Here is a 27,737-nt window from a genome sequence, read left to right on the forward strand (position 1 = left end):
TGAGCTGGTAGTCCGGGGTAAGCAAGCAACAAGGAGCAAGCCACTAGGTAGCATTCCTCTGTTCTTGGGCAAGGACACAGAGCTTTTGTTCTCTTGGTCCTTTCATTAGGGCCTCTGGGAAGGTCTTGAGCCTGCCTGGCTCCCAAAAGATCAGAAACAATGCAGGCTGTTGGTTGAAACCTCTGCAAGGAAAGGGCAGGCCTCAAAGTGTTGGTTCCTGGGAACTTGGCTGTGGTTATCAGTCCTAAGACAACTGTGTCTATGGTATCTTGCATTCATTCTATGGCCAGCATTGACTTAGCTCTCTACTGACCTTGGCACTTCCCCCCTCCCAAAAAACACCATACTTTTTTGCTGTTATTTTTACTGAGCTATACATTCCTCTCCACTCCCTTTTCTTCCTTCCACTCCCATTCTACCCTCTCCCATGACCCCCTTGCTACCTTCCTAGGTAGATGCATGTATGTCTTTCTCAGGGCCCTCTTTATTGTCTAGGTACTCTGGGGTTGTGAACTGTAGGCTGGTTTTTTTATGTGTAAAAGTAACTTATGAGTGAGCATATATCATATTTGTCTCTCTGGGTCTGAGTTACCTCATATAACATGTTTTCTAGATTCATCCATTTGCCCACAAATTCAAGATGTCATTATTTTTTATCACTGTGTATTACTGCACTGTGTAAATGGACCACATTATCTTTAACCATTCTTCGGTCGAGGGGCATCTAGGTTGTTTCCAGGTTCTGGCTATTACAAATAATGCTTTTATGAACACAGCTGAGCACATGTCCTTGTGATATGATTGAGCATCCTTTGGATATATACCCAATAGTGCCATTGCTGGGTCTTGAGGTAGGTTGTTTCCTAATTTTCTGAGAAATTGCCATACCGATTTCCAAAGTGGCCTATGCCTTACTTCTTAATAAACTTGCTTGACACAGCCATCAGGTATGGAAAACCTCCTGGCACCAGCTTTTCTATCGTCTTTATTTTCCCATCCCCAGTTATTCCCCTCAGGAACTTGTCACAGAACTTACTGGTCCAAGGTACTAGCCTATCTTCCTTTCTTGAGGACAACTGAGAATTGAAGAAAAACGAGCCCTGGCATGCTGACCTTACATTATAGGATGGAAAATATCTAAAGAAACAGTCTGCTTTACAGAAGCTTCTCAGTCTCAGGTGTAGTAATAGGGACGGCGGGGCTGCGTCCCCAGCACCCCAGCCGCCCCGCACGGCTAGCTTATGCCCGAAATAACAACACACAAACTGTATTCATTTAAACACTGCTTGGCCCATTCTCTTCTAGGCTAATTCTCACATATTAATTTAGCCCATTTCTAATCATCTGTGTATGGCACCCCAAGGTGCGCTTACCAGGAAGATTCTAGCCTATGTCCATCCTGGGTCGGAGCTTCATCCCGGGAGCGGGGCATGGCATCTCTCTCAGGCGTCTGCTCCCGAGACGAGAGCTGTCGAGACTGAGCTCACTTCCTCTTCCTCCCAGCGTTCTGTTCTGTTTTCTCCTCCCACCTATCCTCTAACCAATAAAATGGGCCAAGGCAGTTCCTTTATTAGCCAATGACCTTCCTCCATCACTCAGGAGGTCCCATTTACTCAATGAGGTCCTTAATGTCTGTGCTGCTGGGGTTATACGTAAGAAGTGGTCTCCTGTGCCTATGTGTTGTAGAGTACTTCCCACTTTGTCTTCTATCAGGTTCAGTGTGTTCGGACAGATATTGAGGTCTTTAATCCATTTGGACTTGAGTTTTGTGCATGGTGATAGATATGGATCTATTTTCATTCTTCTACAGGTTGACATCCAGTTATGCCAGCACAATTTGTTGAAGATGCTCTCTTTTTTCCATTGTATACTTTTAGCTCCTTTATTGAAAATCAGGTGTTCATAGGTTTGTGGGTTAATGTCAGGGTCTTCTATTCGATTCCATTGGTCGGCACTGTTGCTAAGACACAAAGGCAACCCACTAACTGGGAGAAGATCTTCACCAACCCCGCAACTGACAAAGGTCTGATCTCCAAAATATATAAAGATCTCAAGAAACTAGACCGTAAAAGACTAACCAACCCAATTATAAAATGGGGCACTGAGCTGAACAGAGAATTCTCAACAGAAGAACTTCAAATGGCCAAAAGACACTTAAGGTCATGCTCAACTTCCTTAGCGATCAGGGAAATGCAAATCAAGACAACTTTAAGATACCATCTTACACCTGACAGAATGGCTAAAATAAAAAACACCAATGATAGCCTTTGTTGGAGAGGTTGTGGAGAAAGGGGTACACTCATCCATTGCTGGTGGGAATGCAAACTTGTGCAACCACTTTGGAAAACAGTATAGCGGTTTCTCAGGAAATTCGGATCAACTTACCCCTGGACCCAGCAATACCACTCTTGGGAATATACCCAAGAGAGGCCTTATCATACAACAAAAGTATATGCTCAACTATGTTCATAGCAGCATTGTTTGTGATAGCCAGAACCTGGAAACAACCTAGATGCCCTTCAATGGAAGAATGGATGAAGAAAGTATGGAATATATACATATTAGAGTACTACTCAGCAATAAAAAACAAGGACTTCTTGAATTTTGCATGCAAATGGATGGAAATAGAAAACACTATCCTAAGTGAGGTAAGCCAGACCCAAAAAGAGGAACATGGGTTGTACTCACTCATATTTGGTTTCTAGCCATAAACCAAGGACATTGAGCCTATAATTAGTGATCCTAGAGAAGCTAAATAAGGAGAACCCAAAGAAAAACATATAGGCATTCTCCTGAATATTAACCTTCAGCAAGCGATGAAAGGAGACAGAGACAGAGACCCACATTGGAGCACAGGACTGAAATCTCAAGGTCCAAATCAGGAGCAGAAGGAGAGAGAGCACGAGCAAGGAACTCAGGACCGAGAGGGGTGCACCCACACACTGAGACAATGGGGATGTTCTACTGGGAACTCACCAAGACCAGCTGGCCTGGGTCTGGAAAAGCCTGGGATAAAACCGGACTCTCTGAACATAGCGGACAATGAGGACTACTGAGAACTCAAGAACAATGGCAATGGGTTTCTGATCCTACTGCATGCACTGGCTTTGTGGGAGCCTAGGCAGTTTGGGTGCTCAACTTACTAGACCTGGATGGAGGTGGGGGTTCCTTGGACTTCCCACAGGACAGGGAACCCTGATTGCTTTTCGGGCTGAGGGGTGGGGGACTTAATTGGGGGAGGGGGAGGGAAATGGGAGGCGGTGGCGGGGAAGAGACAGAAATCTTTAATAAATAAATAAATTAATAAAAAAAAAAAGAAACAGTCTGGCAGAAAAACCGAAAGGAAGCCTTAAAGAACACTCAAGACTTAAGTTTCCTCCAAAGATAGACACGACTTTATATATTGTTAATGCAGTTGTGCTCTGTGTGTTCATAACTGTATTCATGTGGCTGTCTGTATGCCATTCTATGCTAAGACAGAATGAAATAAAACTGAACCTGCCCTAAAGTTGCCCCAAATAACTAATAAAATCTTTGGATGCTCTGATTTTTTTGTAAGTAATTTTAATTTTGTGTTCTTATTTTTATTTTTAAATGCTTCTTAATTCTTGGCATGCCTAATTTAACAATGTGTGTGCATACACATGTGAATGCATCTACTGGGATATATATAAACAGGCTTAGTAAATACAGATTCATAATTGTAAATACTATTATTTCCTTAAAACCTACTGAGGTGGTGTTTGGAGCTCTATTAACTGTTTCATACCTTTAAAATGCTACTTGTTTCTATAGGATAACATTCAAAGGAGTCATTAAAACATTGTTAAACTATGAAATTTTACACTGAATACATGGGTTTTGGTTCTGAAAGAAATAATTCTAAATCTCCTTTTAAAATCAAAGATAACAGGAAAATTATATAAACGGCTTTCTGTTAAACAAACTATTTCTAATTTAACCAGGAGAGATGGCTGGGTGTCATCCAAGTGTGACAACTCGAGTCTGAAGCTTCAGAACCCAGTGCCATCTGTAGTCCGAGCACTCCGGCAGAGAGATGTGAGGCAGAACCAGGAGAACTCCTCCCAGCTCACGGGCCAGTTAGGTTAACATATGCAGCTTTGAACATCAAGAGACCCCACTTCAAAGGAGAAGGCCGGGAGTGGTGCCCGAGGGTGTCCTCTGACCACTCTCACTGCTTCGCACATACTCATGTGTTGCATGCATGGATGTACACAAACACACCCACACACATACATGGTAAATATCTCTAAGAAACATACATTAAAATCCTCTTATTAGACTAATTATTATGGATTTCTTCAGAAGTTTTATTAATATATAAATGCTACATATGATTTTTTTAATAAAGCTATGATGCGGGTTAAATGATAAATATGTCTGTGAAAAATTAAATTGTTAAATTTTGTGTTCACAATAAAAATTTGAGGAAATACAATTCTGATAAATAGGAGTATTCTATGTTTTTACTCTAGATGTAACAAAAACAGCTATGTTATTAAGTTTCAAAATACTAATAGCTAATGTCTTACTTTTGCATTTATACTCAAAGAATAAAATGTTGGAAATGAGAAAAATCTGAAAACTGTAATGATATATAATAAGATATTCTACATGCAGCTTGAACTTAACTGTAGCAAAATTAGATTAATAACTAAGTGTTCAATGTCTCCAATTGTATGTACACATGCCGGTCACTGAATACCTTCCAAAGGCCTAGAAAGACACAACCAATGGTTAAAAGACCACCACTAAAGAGACTAGTGTGCTTTTATTGCCTAAAGTTTGGATTATGTAAGTACCATATAAGAATGTATTTATTTACCACGTGTATAATTTTTTAAATGGGAAAAGGAACTTAGAATGCCTAATCAAAACACATCATACAGAGTTCACATACACCATTCAGTCTCAAAGTCTTGGCAAAGCTATGAGGTTGATATTAAACAGAGAAACAAGGAATGTATCAAACGGTGTAAAGTTGAACACAGGGCTCTCTGAGGACAAACAAGATTACGTACTCTTGTCCTTATGACACAGTCTCATGAAACAGTTTACTGAGAAGTCTGATCCTTAATCTTTGCTTCCATTTTCTGCTTTAAACAACAGCCTGCCCCGACCTGTGTATGTGTATGCCCTTAGCTATTAGTGGAGATCTTCTGAACCTCCACGTTGGTATGTGTCACCATAGATGAGCTCAGGCTGGGTAAGAAACATCTGGAAGGAAATACAAACTAGCAAATAGCAACACAATTGTGTAAGAAGGAAGTCAAATTTGCTTCTTCACCTAATCCAAAGATGTGGAGCAGCCACGTGCCATTCACATTTCCTCTTTAATAAAAAGATATTAAGTTCTTCCAGTGCCCTTTAGAGAAGGAGCAGGGCCCATAAAATCCACTTAAGGGCACTAAATACGGCTGGCATTTCATGTGTGACTTTAGAATACCAATCATTCAGTTGGTGATTCCATTTTCTCTTTGTATTTATAGTCTAGTACTGGAGTACCTGGCCAAAAAGACTTGTGATATGTAATTTCTGCAAGGTCAGAACTGATTAAAACAAGTTTGATATTTATAATTTTTAAACTATTTTTTTACATTTTTTAGTATATAAGTGAGCTTGGCACATTTACATATGTGCAATTCTTGAGCACACCTGGCGAAATGGGTGTTGGATCCCCTAGTACTAGAGTTACAGGGGTCTGTGAGTCACCATGTAGGTGCGGGGATACACAGGTCACAATTATAACACATTAAATGTGCTCCTGATCACTTATCCTCACTGCAGCAATCCTAGTGCCAATACAGTATTTAATAAATACTTAGTAAGCAAATGAAGCCATCGCCCTCTGATGTCTTCCCTTCCCCAAGGGCTTAGAATCAGATGCAGTAAATGAAGTGAGGCAGATGGACTTAAGCGTGACTCACATAGCCACATAGCCTGTGACCAGAGGAACTCAACGTGCTCAGTTATGGTCTATATATGCTTTCCTGTTCTTATAAAGACACGAGTGACGGAAACCATGAGTGAATGATTAAAAATTACCTGAGCAACCACCAGATTATGCATATAACCTTTTACGTGGATCATTCTATAAAGGATAACACTAAATCTAAACATAGATAATTTCTCAAGAAAAATCCAGAATAAATATTTCACACTTAAAATTTAAATTTAGATTCCAAATATCTAAGATTAAAATCATGATCTTATTCCAGCATTAACTGAAATATATACAAGGGAAAACCATACCACAGCATTCTGTCTTCAAACATAAGATTTATCATGTCTCTTGTTATCATATTAGTTTTAGCAATATTACACAGCATATTTAATACAAAAATCACTACTGCTAATTAAACAATTTCCTGGTATTACTTTACCTTATACAACAGGAATGGCTAGAAGTCTTGAATGTTAAATAAAATTACAATAAGCAATGAATTATTAAGAGCTTCAGTTGCAACATTATTACTGACCATAAATAAAAATACTCATGATCAAAATAAGACTAGAAATACTTCTGAATGAGAGTAGAATTTGCATGTGTATTGTAAAGGTTTTACTGTAACAAATCACAAATGTAGTATATTTTTAAGAAATATGCATTAAACGGAGGAACAGTTTATTTAGGTTCAAGGTTTCAGTTCACATTCATTTGAGCTTGTTACATCTGCCTGCAGTGACACACTATAACACAGTAGAACACATGACAGAGGAGGCCTGTCCCTATCACAGTGGATGCAAAGAGAAAGACAACAGCATTCCAATGTCACTTCCAAGGGCACATTCATTCAACTTCTTCCTGCTTACAAACCAGGCATGGTGGAGGCAGAGGCAGGCAGATCTCTGTGAGTTCAAGACCAGCCTGGTCTACATAGAGCTGCAGGACAGCCAGGGCTATATAATGAGACCCTGTCCCAAACACAGTAACTTCTTCTTGGTAGGCCCCATCTCCCAAAGATTCTACAGCCTCCCAATAGCACCAGAGTCTAGTAAGCAAGCATTTAAGATATGGGCATTGTTTCCATGATTTCTTTTTCATTGTTTGGCATTTGTTTATATTTGTTTACTGATTTTTGTGTATTAATCTTGTATCCTGCTACTTTGCTGAAACTATTTATCAGTTGTAGGAGTTCCCTGGTGGAGTTTTTAGAGTTCTTTATGATTATAATCATATAATCTCAAAAAAAGATACTTTGACTTCTCCCTTTCCAATTTGTGTCCCCTGAATCTCCTTTAGTTGCCTTATTGTTCTCGCTAAGACTTCAAGTACTATACTAAATAGGTATGGAGTAGACATTCTTCTCTCATTTCTGATTTTAGTAGAAATGCATGGAGTTTTTCTTCATTTAATTTGATGTAGGCTGTGGGATTGTGGCAATTTGCCTTTAATATGTTGAGGAAATTTACTTGAATGGTAGTCTTTCCAGGACTTTTAGCATAAGAAGAAATATGATTTTTGTCAAAGGTCTTTTTCACATCTAACGAAATAATCGTGTGGATTTTGTCTTTCAGTCTGTTTATGTGATGGATTATATTTATTAGTTTACCTGTGTTGAACCATCCCTGGGACAAAGTCTATTTGATCATACTGGATGAACTTTCTGATGTGTTCTTGGATTTTGTATGCAAGTATTTTATTGAGAATTTTTGTATCTATGTTCATAATAGATATTGGTCTGTAATTCTCTGTCTTTGTTGGGTCTCTGTGTAATTTAGGTGCTAGAATAATTGGGTGGCTTATAAAAATAGGAAATATTCCTTTAGTTTTTATTTTATGGAGTAATTTGAGGGGTGTTGGCGTTATTTATCTGTGATACTCTAGTAGAAGTCAAGGCTGAATCAATCTGACCTTGAACATTTTTGGTTCACAGACTTTTCATTAATTGTTGTCAAGGTTCTCTGGGATTGAGATTTGTGGAATGGTTTTCTTTGCTTTATGTTTAAAAAACACTTATGAATGAGTACATGTGATAATTATTTTTCTGTATCTGGGTTACCTCACCCAAAATGATGTTTTCTAGATCCATCCATTTGCCTGCAGAATTCAAGATGTCGTTATTTTTTTCTGCTGTGTAGTACTCCATTGTGTAAATGTACCACATTTTCCTTATCCATTCTTCGGTCGAAGGGCATTTAGGTTGTTTCCAGGTTCTGGCTATGACAAACAATGCTGCTATGAACACAGTTGAACACATGTCTTTGTGGCACGATTGAGCCTCCTTTGGATATATACACAAAAGTGGTATTACTGGGTCTTGAGGAAGGTTGTTTCCTAATTTTCTGAGAAATTGCCACACTGACATCCAAAGAGGCTATACCAGCTTGCATTCCCACTAACAATGCAGGAGTATTCACTTTACCCCACAACCTCTCCAGCGTAAGTTGTCATCAGTGTTTTTGATCTTGGCCATTCTTACAGGTATAAGATGGAATCTCAGAGTTATTTTGATTTGCATTTCTCTGATGACTAAGGATGTTGAACATTTCCTTAAGTGTCTTTCAGCCATTTTAGATTCCTCTGTTGAGAGTTCTCTGTTTAGGTCTGTACTCCTTTTTTTTTTTAATTGGATTATTTGTTCTTTAGATGACCAATTTCTTGAGTTCTTTGTATATTTTGGAGATCAGACCTCTATCTGATGTGGGGTTAGTGGAGATCTTTTCCCATTCTATAGGCTGTTGTTTTGTCTTGTTGACCATGTCCTTTGATTTACAGAAGCTTTTCAGTTTTATGAGGTCCCATTTATTAATTGGTTCTCTCATTGTCTGTGCTACTAGGGTTATATTTAGGAAGTGGTCTCCAGTGCCAATGTATTCAAGTGTACTTCCCACTTTCTCTTCTATAAGGTTCAGTGTGGCTGGCTTTATGTTGAGGTCTTTGATGCATTTGGACTTGAGTTTTGTGCATGGTGATAGATATGGGTCTCTTTTCATTCTTCTACATGTTGATATCCAGTTATGCCAGCACCATATGTTAAATATGCTTTCTTTTTTAAGAACCCCTACCTCCAACTTTTTAAAAAATGCATTGCTCAAAGAATATATTTTAAAAGTAAACTTTAACGATTAAAAGGTTACCAAGGTGTTGCCAAAACTGATGGATGAGAGTCAAAATTCATCATTCTGGGCAGAGGGAGGCACAAATGGCTTTGCAATCTGAGAAGAGTATCACAGCTGAAAGGTCATAAGCCATTCTGGCCCTAAGTACACACAGATGGCTTCCAGAATCTGAGATCACTGCTAACTCTTAAAGGTCGTAAGGCATTCTGGCCCTGAGTAATCACAGTGAGCTCTCAGAAGGACTTACTGTAGCAGTTTTCATCTCTGAGGTGTTTCTGACTTCTTGGATCTGGACTCCACCAGCAGGACAGTAAAGCTGGACTCCAGGGTGAACGACCCCCTTTCCTTCCCATGTCCCCTTAATTTTCCATCTTACTCTCATTACTATTGGTATCATAAGGAAGTAACTAACATTACTTGAGAACAAGTAAAATACTTTATTGGGAGCTTTGTAATTTTATTTTAATTAACCCTCTTATAATCCTAATAAGTAGATACTATTATTTCCATTTTAAAGACTGAAAGTGAAGGTTCTGTGAACTGGAGCAGCTGCAAGTTAATCATAGGAACACAGCTTATTTCTGTTTCCAGTAAAGAAAGAAAAGGAAAAGGGAGCTGAGCAGAGTCACCAGTTCAGGCTTCTGAAAGAGTCTTAATTGTAAAGCAATAGATTCACAATGGAAGAAACTTTCTTCTCTGTCACAGATGGCTATCCTGCCAAGAGCCAGCTTTCATAAACTTCTCCATCGTATGAAACTCTCATGTATACGCCTGCTTACATCCCTAGGCATCCTGGCTCTCCACCATCAGACCCTTCCCCTTCACGCCAATACCAATCAGTCAGCTGTGTTGGATTGGGAGGCTGAGCTCTCATTACTGGGGAGAGTCACCACCTAAATCAGAATAAAAACTAGGTACACATCCCAGCTTGCTTCCTGGCTTTGAACCAAAGGGCACCTCTTTTACAACAACAACAAAAGGGGGCTTGCTGTGTACCTGTGTTTCTTTCAACACCAGGAATTTTCCTTCTCAACAACAGCAATATATAGCCTGTTTCCAAGGCAACACACTCTTACAACAATTATCACCCAAACACTAATGCATGTTCTAAAACAGTTCTGGTATTTACTTTTGTACTTTGTCAACTTCAGTCATGAAAGCAAAGATAAGTCATTTGGTGGTTATTTTATATGATGGCCCTCCCCTTTACTTAGATTTTAGTTCATCTTATTTCTATTTCAGAAAAATGAAGACAACTGCAATGCACAAAAATAAAAGACCTGCCTTTCAGAATTAAATAGAAGAGTACTGAAACTCAGATTTGAAGAAGTCTATCATGAAAACACTGTTCTTCTCTAGTATATTATTGAGCATTGGGTTAAGGCTTTTCCAAACCAGATTTCATGTAATAGCATATTTGGAGATGGGGTGAGATGAAGCTATCTAAATCACAAGATTTAGGGTGCTAATTTTCCCCACTTCACTTAAGAGTATTATTTCATTTCTTCACTAACAGATTGCTTATATTTAAATGTCATGTTCAAATTCCTTGTTAATTGACGGGGAGTCTACCCAGGGATAGACAAGGCCTATCATGTAGATCTGAACTCTTTAGGCTACTAGTGACTTAAATTTTGATAACAATGTTAGTAACTAACTTAAGAGATCTCTTCCACTTCCCCTTTTAGGGAAACAGAACCCAATACAGACTGACTGATACTTTAAGCAGAGACAAACGCCATGATAGTCACACAGGCTGGCCTAGGCGTGCCGTCACTGTGTTCGCTTTTCTATTCTGCAGAGGGCATTTGTGCTTATGATACATATGTTCAGGTTAGTGGGCAGCTGAGTTTTCATGCATGAACACACATATGTGCCAGCACGTGTGTAGGAGGCCAGAGATGGACATCAGGGGTATCTTACTCAATTGCTCTCTGTCTTAATTTTTTCAGACAGGGTTTCTCACTGAATATGGACTTCATGGATTCAGCTAGGATGGCTAGCTAGTGAGCTCCAAGTTTCCAGCTGTCTCCTTTTGATCAGCACTGGGATTATAGTGGGTACTGGGGATCCAGACTTAGGTCCTTAAGTTTGTAAAGCACACACTTTACCAACTGACTTAGCCTCTAGCCCCACACATTTCTTTTGTAAACCTGACTTTTGGACTTTTCTGAGCGTTAATCACTAGCGGGGAAAATACACTTTTACTTAGAATACATTTTCCCACTCAAAAACTAAAAGAAAATAAATTCAACAAACAGAGAAAGTTCTATAATTAGGCAACACAGCAAGAAGGCTCATTTTGTAGAAAAATCACATTAACTTTTCAGTATGCTTCATTAACTCATTTAACTTTCATTTCTATCCAACCTGAGACTCCCTTGCATCACACCCTGTGCATACACCCTACTGCTCACACACTATTGATACAAAAGTGTGATGGATCTGTGCCCTAACCCTGAAGGATTTCACAGCCTAGTAAAGAAAACGCGTTAGTCGTTATCTAATAGGGACGCAGTGGCAACAAAAATAAAAGAACCATGTAAAAATCGTCATGGAAAAAAGTAGAAATTGAAAACCAGGGTACAGAGGTGTTACCAAGAAACACAGAGGACAAGAAATTATGGAGCAGAATAAAAAGATATGGTGTGCACCAAACTTACAGTGGAAGGCTCCTTAACATACAAGAAACCTCATGATAAAGGAGCAGAAGTCAGAAGAGAAAATAAGGAGAAGGAACTGGGAAAGCATCCCCAAGGGTATGCTGAAGACACTGAGCAGCAGGCTACACCTTTCCATGTTGTCCTTGAGCTAACAGAGAGGCAGGGGTTCAAATGAGAGGCTTGATGGCATCAAAAGACAAGAAACAATGAGTCCTCGGAGTAAAGGTCCATTTCTAGTCAATTATCTTGAATTAGGACAGTGACATCAGATATGCAAAGGACAGGAAAAAATATGTTTTTTTAAAAAAGGTATTTAAAAATAAGAAAACAAGGAAGTCATATATTAGATCTGGATGGCAGAGGTAAAGTTTTTTTTAATATATTACAGTAAAATAAGAACAGTATAGACCACTTATAAAATTCTTAACCTCAAGTTGTTCACTCCTTCACTTAAACTCTGCTATGATTTTTCTAACTTTGCAGTTGTTCAGCGAAAAACTATTATCAATGCTAAAAGTCTACTGAAAATTAGAATAAGTAGATAATTAATCAGGTCTCACTGTATATTTTCAAGAAAATAAAATTATGTAAACAAAGAATATTACCTGGATAGATACGAAAAATGGATTAAAAACTCCCATAAAGAGCCCACAAAGCAAACTAGGAAAATAAGTTCAAATTTAAATATCTCTATATTAATAATGTTTAACATGAAAAAATTTTTGCTATCAATGAACCACTTAAAAACAATTTATTACAAATAAAAGATAAAAGCCTTAACATTTAAAAATTAACATAACTTCAACAAGCCATACTCAAAAGGGCCAGATTTGAATGTAAAAACTCCTGCAAAAGCAATAACAATTGATGAACTCTATACTAGTGCATGTGTCAACGTGACACAAGCTAATCATCAGAAATGGAGGAGCCTCTGTTGAGGAAAGGCCTCCATGAGATCCACCTGGAAGGCATTCTCTCAATTAGTGATCAATGGAGGAGGGCCCAGCCCATGGTGGTAATGCCATCCCTGGGCTGGTGGTCCTGGGTTCTACAAGAAAGAAGGCTGAGCAAGCAGGCCCCCTCCACTGCTTCTACATCAGCGCCTGCCTCCAGGATCCTGGCCTGTTCGAGTTCCTGTCCTGACTTCCTTCAATACTGAACAGCAATTTGGAAGTGTAAGCCTAATAATCCCTTTCCTCCCCAGCTAGCTTTTTGGTCATGGTGTTTTATCTCAGCAACAGAAACCCTAACTACAACAATCTCTATCAATACTTACCAGACTACCAAAAATTATATTTAAGTAGGATTTAAAAAATTCAAAGATAGATACATTTTAAAGAACTCTAAGAAAGCATGAATGTTTGCAGGGTTAAGAGAAATGTGAGTCCACAAGGCATGCATTATTTCTTAGTCACCAAGCCTCACGATACACAGCAGATTTTCTCTACATCCTGAGCTTTCTTACAGTGGTTCTCCAGATGTAGCCTAACAGAATCTATAGCCCCTACCTGGCTGAAGTCCAACCAGTGCTACTTAGCACTCTTAGACTTATCTAGCAACAGGACTGTTCACATTCTGTTTGTTTAAGAAGGAAGTAAATGGAGCTGGACAGATGGTTCACCATAAAAGGCTAGGCACAATCAAAATGACTAGAAGAAAATAAACAATAAAGTCACCTGGTATAGAAAGACAGGCAAAAGCTACTTGAGATATGGCAAAATTTCTATCCTTAAAATATACCAATAAACACATCAAACATTTGAAATCACCAATTGCATTAAATTTAGAGATGCAATCTCTTGTCCTTACTTTAAAAAATGTATTATTATGTATGTATGCATGATATGTGTGTAGACACAAATGCCACAAAAGACAGCTCTCCAGAGTCGGTTCTCTCCTGACTACAACTTTGACAGAGTCCCAGGGATAGAATTCAGGTCTCTAAGATTGTGCAGCAAGCAGCTATACCCACAGAACTATTTTGGAGATTCCTTAACAGTTGAAGTGTCAAAACTGCCATTCAGATGAAAATTCATGATCAAGACAGTCATACAGGACAGGAAAAAACAGACTAGACTCATTCTAAACCAGAGGCTATTAAAACTTCAGATGTGAACCAGCACTCAGGAGGCAGAGACAGTGGGATCTCTGTGAGTTCAAGGTCTACATAGCGAGTTCCAGAGCAGGTTCCAAAGCTACAGAGAAACCTATCTCATAAAATTAAAAAAAAAAAATCAGATGTGAATTGTGAAAAATAATAAATTGGCCTAAAAGCTGAAACCCTAATTTAAAAACACTGTAGCAGTAAATTGAAAACAGAAAGCTAAGTTCATGATTTTTGATGGGCTTACAATCCACAACTAAACCCTTAGTGTTCTCTGAGACATCAGTGCTTTCAGCTTTAAATACCTGGTTTATGTGTACAGTAAGCAGAATAAAAAGAACAAACAGCAGGTAGAAACAGTAAAGATCAGAAAATCCTCAAATCAGGACTCTATAATATCCAGACATAATTGGTGTAACTCAATTGGCTAGCTTAGGTACTATTCTGTTGGGAAGAGAGATCAGAACCAAGCCAACTACTGTAAAAAAGACATTTAGTTGGGGGTTGGTTTACAGTTTCAGAGACTTAACCCATTATGACCACGGCAGGAAGCATGGGGTACAGAGGCAGACATGGTGCTAGAGAAGAAGCTGAGAACTCTACATCTTGATCCACATGCAGCAAAGAAAGCCCAGGCCTGACATGGACTTTTGAAACCTCAAAGCCCACCCCTAATGACAGACTCTTCCAATAAGCCCATACTTCCTAATCCTTCTAATCCTTTCCAACAGTGCCAACGCCTAGTGAATAAGCATTCAAACATATGAGTTATTCCTATTCAAACTGCCACAGAGAAAAAAGTAGCATCCTCAAATCAGGGTCTTAACAAGCATGCAGCAGAAGTCAGATGGGGAGGTTGAGGCAGTCAGCCAGAGTTCCCCACAGAACTTTTTCTCAATGGGTTAGCTTCTACTTCTCTTTTCCATCACAGGCATTTTTATTCTGCGAGATAAAAACAGCTGTAACTTCTTGGAAACAGTCTACATTTTGCTATTTTCAACAACACAGTAATTTTCATCTTGAGCTGTTATTAAGTTCTTCTCTTTCCCTGCTAAGGAACCAGAAGTCAGCCTGTTCCCTGAAGAAGGGATCTTGGAGGACACTTGGAAACAAACATGCTTACATCTGAAATGGGGAAGGAGAACGGTAACACTATATGCAGAGCCAGCTTCTTAATGAACGTAAATAGACCATCAAATTTACCAACACTATTTAGAATTAACCAACATGATATTCTAACTGCCAGAAGACTATTATCAAAATGCATATAAAATTCTTCAGTGTTGAAGAAAACAAGAAGAAATAGAGCAAGAAAGATAACCATTTGGAGAGACTATGTTTTTAATAGATACCAAGAAGCTAAAAATGTATGATAAAGGTCAGCTACCTATTATACTTTCTACTCTCAGCTTGAGCTATAATTCTTGATATATAATCCAAATAATAGTATGGATGTTCTTTGCAAAATTCATTCCTGACCTAAAACTTGAATTGTTAAAAGCTAAAAGAGGGAACTAGGATATTGCATGAAGTTATTAATGATAGAGGAAAAAAAGCTTTTACTAAATTAAAAACCAATAATGTTTATTTTTGAAAGATTAAAATTTGGATCATAATATATTAAACTGGGGTGAGTTTCAATCAGGCACTTAGAAAGGTACTGGGATTTTCAGAAGTGACGAAGTTTAGTTGCCACAGTGATCCATCTGAAAACGCCATTAGAAAGACACCCACCTACTTCAAGTCCCCACTTGCACCCAAGCAGCCTGCGTTGAGTGTTGGGCCTGCGATATTGTAGAAGTAGTTACTCAGTCTCCAAAGCCTGCCAAGCTGGTCATACACTCTACTGTGGCCTTGAGAAGCGTTCAGGCCACTCATAAGGAGCACTTTGCCTCTCAAGTCTCCAAGAAGTAACTAGATGCTTCCCCCTACTCCTCCTCCAAAACCCAAAGGACCAGAGCAGCTGGATAATTTTCCTGAGAAGTTCGGCCATGAGATCATACAAAGATAGCCACATGCCACTAAATCCTGATTAGACCTCAACGGGGTCCGCCAGGGCAGTTTAGTCCCCACCTGCCCCACTTCGTCATTGCTACTGGCCTGCCTCGCCCTGCTATTTGTGGCCTGGCTCCAGTATAGTCCTCCACTGTGACAACAGATGAGCCTTGCTTACCTGGTCCTACTCAGTACATTTGAATGTACAGAACCGATGAGATGCCTGCCAGGTCGACAGGAAGCACTAAGAGAGTCCAAACCCCTTCACCTGAAAGAGCTCCATCCTAGCTAGTAGGGCAATCCTACAAACCTCTGCAGTGTAGACTACTAAGGCAGACATCTAGGGGCATTGCCAACTTCGATTGCAGCTGAAGAATCTACATATATACCGACTGGGATCTGAACCTAGTTTACTGATACCTAATACCCTACCTAAGGCATTTCAAAGAAAGTCTTCTACTGCAAAAGCCACTTGTAAGATTGTAAAATTGCAAGGAGGCCCTGAGAGGTCATGACAAAAGCCTGTGAAGCTGAAGCCAAAGTTGCCATGGAGAGCTGTTTGGGTGGAAGTGTCATTCCAGGCCCTGGTATCCATATACCCAAAGAGTATATGGATACCAGTGTTTGGGTTCAGGTTTCACCTCAGTCCCTGGCATCCATATATCCAGAGTCTGGAATGTTCTGGTGGAAGTTCCATCACAAGCCCCCTCCCCTGGGAGTTGCCTCAGGCCAGGCTCCACCCCTGAGAAAGACAGCCAAACAAAGATCCCTCCCCAGAGATGCTCAAGATCACAGGGTATTTAAATTGTACCTCGGAGTACAAACAAATGGTTTTCAGGTCTTCCTTCCCCGCTCATCTCTGAGGGGCTGGAAAGTCATCTGGGAGCACTGGTATCCATTAAACATGGGCTTTTTCTAATTTGGTTTGATTTGATCTGATTCGGACTTACATTGGTGGAGAGGCCTATCAGGGTGCAGAAACTTTTCAGACCCTGAGATGTCAGAGATGCCAGAAAGACAGGAAAAAGGTGGGTACATGAGAAGAAACCTCTCATCCTGGGGGTCTGGTTGAAAACTCTCACCAGCAGCAAAACAGGAACTGATCCAGCATAATTGGAAACTGCATGAGCCTTTCACCTTTCTAGTCAGCAAAGGGATGAGTCTCTAGTAACCTCACTACGGAATCTACTTACAGGAAAAGGACATGTAATACATCCTCTGACTATGCTTAGTGGCTCCACGCTTTACCTTAACATCATAATTCTGTCTGCACTGGATAGTTTGTATTCACTTGATGCAGGGTAGAGTCACCCAGGAAGAGAAGCTTCAGTTCACCCTGATTCTCACTGGCCAGTCTGTCAAGCATTTTCTAGATTAATGATTGGTGTAGGAGGCCCAGCCCACAGTAGGCAGTGACACCCCTTGGCAGGTGGACCTGGGTTGTATAAGAAAACAGAACGAGGAAGCTATTTCTGCAAGACCTCTGCTTCAGTTCCTTCTCTGACTGCTCTCAGCGACATATAAGAAGAAAGAAACCCTTTGCTCCCCAAGCTGCTTTCAATCCTTATGACAGCAATAGAAAGCAAATCAAGATGCCATCTAAGACATCTTTAGAGCCATCTTATCATCTAACTCATCAATAGAGAGAAAGGGAAAAGTGTTTCTCAGAAACTGTATGACACATAACTTGAGAACCACCAAAATGGTCTATGTGGCTAAATGCCAAGGTAATTAATTTCAGCTCTCCCTTCAGAAGCCCACCCTTACATCTGGATATGCCCTACTCTCTGATTTTCTCATGATGAACCCCCTACCCACACTTCAGTATGTCTTCCTCTCTGCAACACCCCCTCAAGGAGCCTTACCTACAGCTGAGTTGTGATTGTAATGGTCTGTCCTGTCTCTTTAAGAGAGAAGCCACGCCCACTACCTCCCCTTCCCCACCTCTGTCTGCTGAGGCAAGCTGATCTCCAACTTCCAGCCTGAGTTCCCTCCTTTTCAGTCTGTCCTCCTGAAGAGGCAGCTTCCGTCTCTCCCTTCTCTCTCTGCTCTTTTCCCCTTCTTCCCTTCCCCTCCATAACCCACTAAATAAATATCAAACCTCACTCTTGCCTGCAGGGTGGCTCCAGCTGCCTGGGACCAGCTGGGACTAGCCAGAGACTTAAGGCATGGTGGTTTCATGGCATGTCCATCTGTTTATCTCTCCTCGTGGCCTGCTGCAGCCACTTGGGGGAATTGCACCAATCCCTGTCTGAGACTGGCTGCCCACGGTCACCGCTGGGGGGTCTGCAGCATTTTTACTTAATCCATTGCAGTGATTCTTTGGGACTCCCCCTTGAGGAGCCCTACCTATGACTGAGTTGTATTCCTTGGGACTCCCCATTGAGGAGTGCATCCCTACATTTAGATGTGCCTTCCTTCTGCCTCTGTCCCAGCTTCCCACCATTCCATTCCCAGAAGCCCAAGACCATGGCTTTTCTCCTTACCTCCAAGTGTAAAGTCTATATTAAACTGCCTTTAATAAAATCTCCAGCTATGGCTTTAAATTCCAAGTGCTGAAATCCTTTCCTATAAGTGCCAAGAGTTTTAGGTTAGTCTGACTTGACCAAACTCCCTAAAAGACTAGGGAAACTCCTAAGTTTCTGAGGGTGACAGCATGGAACTATGTTTCTGTCCCCAAGCCATGGGATATTCCCTGAGAAAAACTGCCAGAACAAAAGGGAACGAGCCCAGGAGTGGGGTTGTGTGTTAGATGCAACAGGAAGGGCGGAGCTGCCAGAGCCCCTTGGAGTCCAAATGATCCCAACACAAAGCATAGATGTGAGACAGAATTTGGTATTATCCCTCCCTAGGGCATGCCTCAAACAGGTTATTAATGTAAACATGCAATAAAGAAGTCTCTTGCAAGGACAATGTCCATGGAAATATAATAATGTAAAGCACCCAATTTCTAACATAAATGCAAGTTCTAAATGAGTAAATTACAGATGCAAATTAACTGAGATATTATTTTAACAAATAAATGTCTACACACTTCTTTATAGCCTTGTAAATTATGGGGAATGAATCTCATCAAAATGCAAACATTCAAAGCATTAGTCAAGGAATTAGTCTATAAAATGGATAATACTGGAGTCTGGTATATTTCTACTTTGTTTCTTGATGCATTTGATTTAATAAGTTTCTGGTCTCGTTTCTGCAAAGACTTTGTTAATGTTAAAACAAAATTCTACTTTCTTTAGCATTCTATTTACCCTGAAGTAATTAGTAAATTTAGTAGTTACAAAATTTCACTCTTTAGTAAGAAAGTCAAAATAAACAACAGTGCCTGTTGCTGAAAAATTCACATCAACAAAAACCCAATCAACTAAGACAGTGAGATGGTAGACAAGGGCACTTGTGTAAGCCTGTCAGTCTGAGCTCAGTCCAAGAAACCCATGAAAGGTGAAAGGAAAAGGCAGACTCCACCTAGTTGTAGTCTGACCTGCACAGGAATACTGGGGCAAGTACAACTCCACTTCCAACACACCACACATCCAGACACACACCCTGGGCTGGAGAGGGTGGTTCAGCAGATAGTGTACACTGCTCTTGGAGATGTCCCAAGTTTCACTCCTAATATCACATCCAAGGACTCATAACCACAGTTACTCTAGCTCTAGGGCAATAGGACATCTCTGGCCAGCAAGGACACCTGTGCTTACATGCACATACTCACACAGACAGACGGACATGATGACAGGCAGACACTCACACACAAATTGAAACTAATAAAAAATAAATCTATAAAAAATAAATTTTTTATAAATTTTTTTTTATTTATAAATTTTATTTATAAATTTTATTTTTTATAAATCTATAAAAAATAAATCTATAAAAAAATAGGTAAGTGAAAAACAAAGGCAAATGTTATCCCTCCCTGAGCGGGGAGCCTGCTCCAATCAAACCACCACACATGGTCCAGGCTAGGAGGGACCTAGAAAGGAAGGCCCACATCAGCACAGCCTATGACCTCTCCCTACCCCTGGGGGCCTGCTCTAGCAGAAGTACTGCATATGAGAACTGGCCCAGCACAGATCAGGTAAGACAGTTGCTATAACTGGAACCCTCTTCCTGTTCCAGGAGCCGGCTCCAGTTAAAGCACCTAATGTGGCCCTACCTGGTGAAGAACTAGGCTGGCAGCCCTTTACCCTGTCATCTGTGACCTCTCAGCTGCACCACAGTTCCCTGTTACTCAACCACGACATAAGACATAACCTAAGTGTGGATTTGCAAAGCATTCCCTCCACTCCAACTTCCTCTTCCACCGCTAGGGCCTCTTCAGCTGATGCTCCATGAGCAGCCCAGCCAGGATCCAGCAAGTCCAGCCTCCTACCCTCCTCCAGGCTCTCAGCTCGAGGTCTCACTCAGTGGGATAAATACAAATAGCAAAAGACACACACACACACACACAAAACCAACAATGTCACTCCAGATGCATGACTCATCAGAAAAACACAAAAAACCAAGATAGTATGCCCCTCACAAAAAGCACCAATATCATAGTAAGTGGTCCCCAAGGAGGACAACTTAGATGAAATCCAACACACAGAATTTAAAAGAACAACTACAAACAGTTTAAAAAGGACACTAACATCAGAAAAAATTAAGACAGAACAGGAAAAAAATGAAGTTCAAGAAAACAGAAATAGGTAAATGAAATAAGGAAGACAATTAAGGATATGAAAAATGAATTCAATAGATAAGAGAATTACTGGGGAAAAAACAAAGTAAAATAAAAATTTTCAATTAGTTAAATAAAAAGTTCAGTAGAAACATTACTGACAGAATGAACCAACACAGAACACAAGGATTAGAAGATAAGGTAGAGGAATTCATTCTATTCATTCACAGAAAATGGTCAAAATTTTTATATCCAAGAATGGAACATGCTTTGGGATACTATAAAAAGACCAAATCTACAAATCTTGGCATAAAAGGAAAAAATTGGAAGGCAAAGGCATAAAAAATATTTTCAATAAAATCATAAAAGAAAATTTCCTAACTCTAGAAAAAGAGATGCCTTCCAAACCAAGAGGCCCACAGAGCAAAAATAGGTATGAACAAAAAAGAGATTCCCCATGGCATATCATATTAAAATACTAAGATAACAAAATGAAGAAAAGATCTGGAAGCTGCAGGGTACATGGGCCATGTCACATGAAAAATCTGGCCCATTCGAGGGACAACAAATTACTTGATAGAAAGTCTTAAATCCAGAGGGCTGAGAAAGATATATTCCAACTTCTGAAAGACTACAACTACCAACCTAGAATATTATCCTCAGCAAGGCTCTTTTATAAGTGATATTGCAATAAAAACTTTCCATGATCAAAGCAAACTAAAAGAACTTATGACCACTAAGCTAGCTCTACAGAGGAAACTAGAAAGTGTATGTCAGATAAAAGAAAGATAACCATATAAGAAACCACAAGGACAAAAAAAAAAAAAAAACAATATTAGAGCAGGCAGAAGGACTAGAGAAAAATATCAATATGACTAAAACAAATATCTTTCAAAAACAACTAAATATTAATGGCCTCAATTCTTCCCTAAAAGAAAAAAACCACAGACTAACAGAATGCATTAAAAATAAGACCCATCTTTTCATAGATCCAAGAAATGTGTCTTTCCTTCAATGATAAAGAACTATCTTGGACTAAAATGACAGGAAAAAATATTCCAAGCAAATGGAATATTAGGATGCAAAGTAAACTTAACAAATATAAGAAAAGTGAAGTGACATCCTTATAATATGCTTACAATGAATTAAGTCAACAATCAAAAGCTAGGGAACACGTAAAAGTATACAAACACAGAGGTATTAAGCAACACACTATTGAGTGATAAATTGGTCCTTAAATAAATCAGGCAAGAAAATTTAAAGATACATTTTTAAAATGAAATAAACTTGGAAACATGATATTCTAAAAACTATGCAACACAGTAAGTACAGATCTACACAGAAAGTTTGTAGCCTGAAATGCCAAATATGAGAATGCTCAAATAAATAACTTAATGATGTACTCTAAGACCTTGGAGAAAAGAAGAAGAAAAGGTCAAACCCAAAAGCAGCAGCTGGAAAGAAATAATTAAGATCAGAGCAGAAATTAATGAAAGAATAGACAGACTCAATGAAAGGAGCTGAATGTGGTGGTGCAAGCCTTTAATCCCAGCACCTGAAGGGCAAAGGCAGGCAGCTTTGTGAATTCAAGGTCAGTATGATATACATAGTGAGTTCCAGGCCAGCCAAGAATACACAGTGAGACCCTGCCTAAGAGGGAAAAGAAAAAAAATGAAAAGAAAAGGTGATTCGTTCAAAGGATAACAAGACTTACAAATTCTTTAACAGAAAGAAAATAACCCAATAAGAAAATTGGAGTAACAAAGGGACACATTACAACAAATGCCAATAAAATTAAAAATAACCATAAGGAAATTCCTTAAATTTTTGTATTCCTCTAAATCAAGAAATCTAAAAGAAATGAAGGAATTTCTGTATGCATATGAATCAACAAAATTAAACCAAGATGAAATACTTTAAATCCATAGATAATTTAGATAATAATTTAGACCTATAGCCAATGAGTTTGAAGCCATAGGCCATCTCCAAAGGCGGGAGGAAAACAGAATCTGATTAATTCACTGCAGAATTCAACCAGACTTTAAAAGAACACCAATACTATTTAGACTATTCCGCAAAATAGAAAAAGCCTCCAAATTCTTTTTAAGACATCAGTAGTTCTCTGGTATCAAAACAAAATATTGCAAAACAATCTCCCACATAAATAAAGATGCAAAAGTTCTCAATAAAGCACTTGCAAACAGGATTAGTGAGATGGTCCAGCAGTTAAGTACACTGTTTGCTCTTCCAGATGATCTGGGTTCAATTTCCAGCATCCACATGATAGCTTATCACCATCTGTAATTCTTTTTCCAAGGGATCCAACACCCTCTCTGACCTCTGACACAGAAAAGGCTTTCAAGAAAATCCAACATTGTTTCATGATAGATGATGTAAAAAGGTTAGAGATGGAGAGAGCATAGCCCAACAAAATAAGAGCTATACTACAAACTTACAGCAAACATCATAGTAAATAGAGAAAAATTGAAAACATTTCCACTAAAATAAGGAAAAAGACAAGGCTGTCTAGTATCTCTGCTTGTATTCAACATAGTGAATGAAGTCTTAACTAGAACAAGACAAGAGAAAGAAGAGGCAACCAAAGGCTTAAAATATTTGTTAAAGTATCACTCATTGCCAACACTATAATCCTACAATCTTATACACGAAACCCTAATTCTAAGAAACAAAATTCTTTAGAACTTGATACTCAGAAAAGTGAGAGTACAAAGTTAACACGCAAAAATTATTAGCCTTCATATATATCAATGACAAACATACCAAAAAAGAAACCAGTGAAACAATCTCACTTACAGCCGCCACCAAAAAGTAAACTGCATGGAAATAAATCTAAGTAGTGTAATGAAAAATAACTATAAAGAAAATTGTAAGACACCGAAGAAATAAATTGAGGAAGACACTAGAACACGGTAAGGGTTTCTATGCTTTATGGCCTGGAAGAATCAATATTATGAAAATTACCATCCCACCAAAGTTAACCTGCAAATTTAATGCAATCACAATCAAGAGTTCAAGGACAGTCTTCACAGACAATGAAAACAAAACGTTAAAATGTATAGGGAAACACAAAAGACTAAGGAGAGCTACAGCAATCCTGATATAAGAGGTATCCCCATTCCTGAGTTCAGGTTATTACACAGAGCCACAGTAATGAAAACAAAATGGTATTGGCACAAATACAGACACATAAATCAGTGGAGTAGAATAGAGGAACCCACACAGAAGTTCCTATAGATAAAGCGATCTGATTTTTTACTAAAAGCCAAAAGCCTATGTTAGACAAAAGAAAGAATCTTCAGCAAATGATGGTTGGAAACCTGGACATCATTATATAGAAGAATGAAACTAGATCCCTATATCTCACCCTGCACAAAACTAAATTCCAAATCTATAAAAGACTTCAATAAAGAGCGGACGCCCAAATCTGCTAGATGAGACAACAACAGTAGACTTCAACGTGTTTTCAGACTAGCAAGGGTCAAACGGTCAAACAGCTCTCATGAAATTAAACGCGTTTTCTGTAACAGAAGAAACAGTCAATTGGGTGAAGAGAATTGGTAACTAGAATATACAAGAAAGTTAAAAAGCTAAACCCCAGTCAGGCGGTGGTGGCGTATGCCTTTAATCCCAAGACTCAGGAGGCAGAGGCAGTCAGATCTCTGAGTTCGAGATCAGCCTGGTCTACAGAGCATGTTCCAAAACAGTCAGGGCTACACAGAAAAACCCTATCTCCAACAAACAAACAGACAAACAAAACAACCCCAAAATGTAACTCCAAGAAAACAGCCTAATTAAAACATAGGCTATGCATCCAAAACAAAAATAGAGCTCTCAAAATAAAAATTATAAAAATCTAAGAGACTTTTTTAAAAGTCATCAACATCCTTAAACATCAGGGAAATGCAGATTAAATAAAACTACTCTGAGATTTCATTTCACCCAAGTCAACATAGCCATCATCAAGATCACAAATGACAAGAAAGAAAATGCTGCCATCAATGTTAATAAAAAGGACTATTATAAATTGCTAGTGGCGTGTAAACTAATTAAGCTACTTTTAAAACAAGGCTGAAGGAGTCTCAAAAGCCTAAAAATAAACCTACCATCTGGGCATGTAGCCAGAGGAATTTATCCCACATGACAGAGACACTTGCACAACCATGTGCACACAATACCTAGAAAGTGGGCAAAAATCATTTTCAAATCAATAGTCCAAGTCCAGCTGAGGCTCCCAGGCACTAAGAAACTGCCTTCGGTCAAACAGCATGCGACTGTCAGGACAGGGCCTCCACCACAAGACACATTCAAAACACAATGGAAACATAAGCCCAACACTGACTGAAATGGTGCTGAAAGTTCACCCAAGGGGAAATAAGAGAAATGAAAAATAGCATATAGTGACATCAATCTTCGGAAACAATGATATATAAAATTATCAGTTGACCCTTTCGGGGTCTGTACACTTACCAGACCTTAACAAAGCAGGTGAAGAGAAGGCTGCATCAGGTGAGTGGGCCATTTCAACTGGACTCTTATCATAAGCGTTGCAGGCTAAACTACACCAATGTTACCACTGTTTAGTGAAGGTTAGAAGCAATCAGCATTAGATTAATTGAAAGCAGTATCAGCAGTTATTAGCATGATGCAATGTGCAAAAGACAATCAAATATCACTACATAATTTTAGTTCGTCTTTAATGACTTGAGAATTTGATTTCCTTTATTTGGCAAATTAAGTTTGCTTACAGGAATAGACAGAAACATAATACCCACTTACTAAGAAACATTTCATGAGTAGCATCCTTTATTGTATATTAAAGTTGTTATGATACTATGTAACAATGTTTAGAACTCCAAAGGGGAGTCTATCCCAGCAACAGATTAATTCATCTTTAAACAAGGCTGTTTGTATATTCTCCTAATAGTTGTAAACAGAATCAAGTTCATTCTTTGTAACAAGCAGGGAATAAAGAATGTGGTTCAAGAGCGTTTATTGTCTATATTTCCCAGAGTCTGAAAATCAGAAACTGCAAAGATTTGCCTCAGCTGCTTTTTTTTACTTCTATCTAAATTTTACTCTTATAAGATAAACATATAGGAACATTCAAAATTGGTACTATCCAGGTAACTGGATGCATGGGGCTGGGTTTAGGAAACAACATTCAACAATAGCAAATAAAACAAAATTTACCCTAATAAGAAAAGTAAGGTTTTCAAAGATTACTGCTGTGACATACATTTGAGTAAAACAAAGACTTGAAGAGAAAATTGGATCTATATGCTTATTAAAAAGAATTATGTTGCAAAAGTAAGTGTTGGGAATTGTTCAACTCTCTGGAAGACTAGTTATTCTTTGCCCAGAACGCATAACCTGGCTAACACTTTTTATACTTCCACAGCCACACTGTTAGTAACCAAGTCAATATTTTTATATGACATAAAAAATTAGAAAAAGTAGGAAACAGATATTCTGTGCCTGTCAACTACTTTTGAGAAATTCTCTCAGCTTTTCATAGGGCTGCTCCACTAAGTAAATAAACACAAGGATTATCAGATGTAAAACAGAATGAAATTGGTACTTTCCATAATCTTTCCTCACTCTCTTACAAGGGAAAGGTCCTTCCTTGCTGAAAGATTTATCAGTCCACCACCTCTCGTGTTTAAGGGCGCACTATTTGCTCAAGATTCTATCCAGTTTTAACAGGGGCAGTTTCAATCTTGGTTCACTGAGGAGTTGTTAACCAGGAGTACAACTTTTAAAGCGTTGGTGACTTTGCAATTTGAACAAGTCAGTTCAGGACACTTGAACTGTTGGCATCTTCTGACCTCCGTGGTTGGGACCCACAACTGGAAACTAGGTGCTGGAATTACTTGGCTAGGGAAGAGGCCAGTTTCATCATGGACCCTAACTGCATGCTATCTTCCTCTGTGGCCCAGACCCTGTCTTCCTCAATTTCTGACACACAAATTGGCTGCGGCTCAAGATAACTGCAAAGTGTGACGGGGGTATATGAAATAAGACAAAAGTAGTCGCCAGCTCTTTAGGACCTCACCAAAATTGAAGGTCTACGTTTTCAGAGGAAGAGAGGTGGTAGGCACCTTCCTTTCCCAGAATTTGTCACTGCCATTCTTCTAGGTGCAACTTTGCAGGAGAAGTCAACTTGCCGCTAATTTTGGAGAGGAAATAGCTTGGGGAGGAGAAACACCGAAGTTTTCTAAATGCGGGAAGTGCAGGGCATGGGGAGTGGGGCACAGGTGGGCCCAAGATCAGGGCACAGCCAGGACCACCTATTGCTTTCTGAAAACAACTTGGGGACACCAGTTGATCCCCCACAATCGATCCCATCTGCCCCCGGCCAAGGGATTTGAGGAAGCGCACCACCCACTGTACCCAGCAGGGACAAGGTTGTTGTCACAGGCAGCCAAACCTGAGCGCTTGGCCCGGGCTCGTCGCTCCAAGACCTTCCAGCTTACTTCGTCCATGAGTCCCTCCGCCCCCGCCATAGCGCAGTGCCCACCGCCCGGACTGCCAGTCAGCTCCGCCCGCCCAGCCCCGCCCCCGCGCGCGACACTGTCGGGAGGCACGCCGGCCGGAAGTGAGCTCCCAGGCAGACGTCGCCCTAGCTCCTTGGCCTCTTGGTCGTCGGAGGGACAGCCCCAGGCGAGCGTGCGAGTGCAGAGCGAGGCAGCCCGTGAGCCCGCACCCTGAGTCTTTTCTCGGTCGGGAGGTTGCACGGTGCTTTGCGGCTGCCGTCAAGCGCGGCGGAGGCCGGCCGGGCCGAGGGCGCCATGGCGGCAGGCCTGCTGCCTAGCGCCGGGGCGTTGGTGGCGCCCCTGCTCTTGGGGCTCGCGCTGCTGAGCATTGGGCCTGCCCCGGCGCGGGCTCTGCACAATGTCACTGCCGAGCTCTTTGGGGCGGAGGCCTGGGGCACCCTGGCGGCCTTTGGGGACCTCAACTCCGACAAGCAGACGGACCTCTTCGTGCTGCGGGAAAGTCAGTGCTTGCCGGCCCTCCCTCTGTTTGCCCCTCCCGGTGTACCCACGCCCCCTTCTTCCTGTTACCTTCCCTCTTGCATTTCCCAGCCTTGGGGCTCTCTCCTTTTATCTTCATCATCCTTGACAACTTTCCCTTTCCCCAGTTTTCATCAACCCCGGGTCCTGACCCAATCACCGCACGTTTTGACTATGAGCCTCCAAACCTTAGGAAC

The 27,737-nt window shown here is 40.0% G+C and overlaps 2 protein-coding genes across 6 annotated transcripts in view; one reads left to right on the top strand and one right to left on the bottom strand.

The window, feature by feature from the left end:
• Phkb (phosphorylase kinase regulatory subunit beta) overlaps positions 1–27,254 on the bottom strand; it is a 176,979-nt gene extending 149,725 nt beyond the window's left edge. For 2 of the 5 annotated variants that reach the window (XM_041649587.1, XM_041649588.1), the window contains exon 1: positions 26,958–27,040. In XM_041649587.1, the coding sequence (XP_041505521.1) occupies positions 26,958–27,033 (76 nt within the window). In that variant the 5' untranslated portion in view covers positions 27,034–27,040. Of the gene's footprint in view, positions 1–24,997; positions 25,104–26,957 lie in introns of all 5 variants that reach the window. The other 3 variants (XM_041649589.1, XM_041649590.1, XM_041649591.1) reach the window with 3 other exon arrangements.
• The window catches only part of Itfg1 (integrin alpha FG-GAP repeat containing 1), a 125,630-nt gene continuing 125,002 nt past the window's right edge, over positions 27,110–27,737 (top strand). The window contains exon 1 of the mRNA XM_041649592.1: positions 27,110–27,523. Within this exon, the coding sequence (XP_041505526.1) occupies positions 27,319–27,523 (205 nt within the window). The 5' untranslated portion in view covers positions 27,110–27,318. The remainder of the gene's footprint in view (positions 27,524–27,737) is intronic.

This window comes from Microtus oregoni, unplaced genomic scaffold, assembly GCF_018167655.1.
Source record: "Microtus oregoni isolate MIOR12 unplaced genomic scaffold, Mior012 000004F_ref0000308, whole genome shotgun sequence".
NCBI lineage: Eukaryota > Metazoa > Chordata > Mammalia > Rodentia > Cricetidae > Microtus > Microtus oregoni.